We start from the raw sequence: 1,595 nt of genomic DNA on the forward strand, positions 1-1,595 counted from the left end.
TGAATCTCAAGCATAATTACCCTCTTTATCAAGCCTTCGCACCCCCCCCCTCCCCAACAACCCTTCGTGTCCCACAGCCTGGAATCCCCCTCCTTAGCACATCCTTCTCCCCAGACCGCTGCGTTCGAACCTGATAGCCGACCACCGACCCACCATGAGCATGTACCTGCAGGCTCTGGAATCCAACACGACCCTGGAAGCCATCATGGGTCCCAGCTGGAGGAGCTTCGTGACACGGCCCAAGCTCGTGGTCTGGATGTCCAGCCACTGCCCGACGTCCTCTCGCAGGGAGGACTACGTGACAGAGCTCCAGAAGTACATTCACGTGGAAGTCTTCGGGTTCTGCGGGAAATTCCAGTGCGGGGAACACTTCGATGCGTTCGGGTCCACTTGCTGGGAAAGGAGACTCCGGCCGCAGTATCTGTTTTACATGACCATGGAAAACAGCCTCTGTGACGAATACATCACCGAGAAGTTATATAACCCACTAATACATGGGCTTGTTCCTGTCGTTTATGGATGTGAGTTGACATGATTTTTTTTGTGTGTGTTAATCCTTACCTAGTGTTGATGTTATTTTCCTTTGGATATGATGTTGGTGCATGTTTTTTGTTTTTTTAGTTTGTGACAGTTATACGTGTTTAATGATATTTTCAATTAATTTTGAATTTAAGGGAACGCCATCCTTTTGTGTTGATTTGAAGTGCTTCCTAAATGATGTGCAGTTGCTTCGCTGCTCTTTATCTTCTTGGGAAAGGAACCATCCATTTTCAATTTATCATTCAATGGAGGATACTGGTATTGAATCTGAAAAAAAAATAAATGCATAGGCAAGAGTGATCACTACTGACACAACTTCGAAACTAAAGCAACGAGGAAAATGTTAATGGTTTAGTTCTCGGGTCCCAGACATCTATAAGTAATAGCAGTGTTTCCTGATCACCAGTGGTTCTTACTATCTTATCGACCTTAATATCACCATCATATCATCAACGGAATAAATATAAAAAACAAATCTAGGCGAATGCTTTTCAGACAATGTGTTTTGTCGTCTTTTGTTGAGCAAAGAATTTTGGAAAAATTCTCATATTCAGAGCAACGACTAGAGAGAGAGAAAAAGAACTCTGACAGTTATAGAAGCTCTGAAAACTATTAGTTATTTACCCTCATAATCCCTTAAGAGCAAAACAATGGACGGAACACTTGAAAACGCTGCGATAATGATGCACACGGGTTGAGATCGAGGCAGGGAAAGCACAAAGAAAACACAAATAACTAAAACTTTTCCTTTATAAAAAAATAACAAACGATGGACTCGACTTCAAGCTGACACTTAAATGTCACATTATAGTTACTGATCTCTTGAGACCATTCGGCTTATAATCTGTGCTGTCTAATTTCTCTCAAGTTAATATCACTTAATAACGATTTTCTGAGACACTAACTTATATGGAGCATTTTTTAAGCAAAATGTAGTTTGCTTGTTTGTTTTATTCTTAAATTGCCCTCATTACTTGTCAGTCCATCAGGTACCTAAGTAATGTATCATTTTATATGCCTAATATTATATATTTTTAAAAGTGTACACGGCAAAT

At 40.7% G+C, this 1,595-nt stretch overlaps 1 protein-coding gene across 1 annotated transcript in view; it reads left to right on the forward strand.

Moving 5' to 3' along the window:
- LOC119589138 (alpha-(1,3)-fucosyltransferase C-like) overlaps positions 1–521 on the forward strand; it is a gene marked incomplete at its 3' end in the record, with an annotated part of 26,164 nt that extends 25,643 nt beyond the window's left edge. The window contains 1 exon segment of the mRNA XM_037937715.1: positions 115–521. Within this exon segment, the coding sequence (XP_037793643.1) occupies positions 115–521 (407 nt within the window).
- Between the last annotated feature and the right edge of the window lie 1,074 nt (positions 522–1,595).

Source organism: Penaeus monodon, chromosome 25, assembly GCF_015228065.2.
Source record: "Penaeus monodon isolate SGIC_2016 chromosome 25, NSTDA_Pmon_1, whole genome shotgun sequence".
Lineage (NCBI taxonomy): Eukaryota > Metazoa > Arthropoda > Malacostraca > Decapoda > Penaeidae > Penaeus > Penaeus monodon.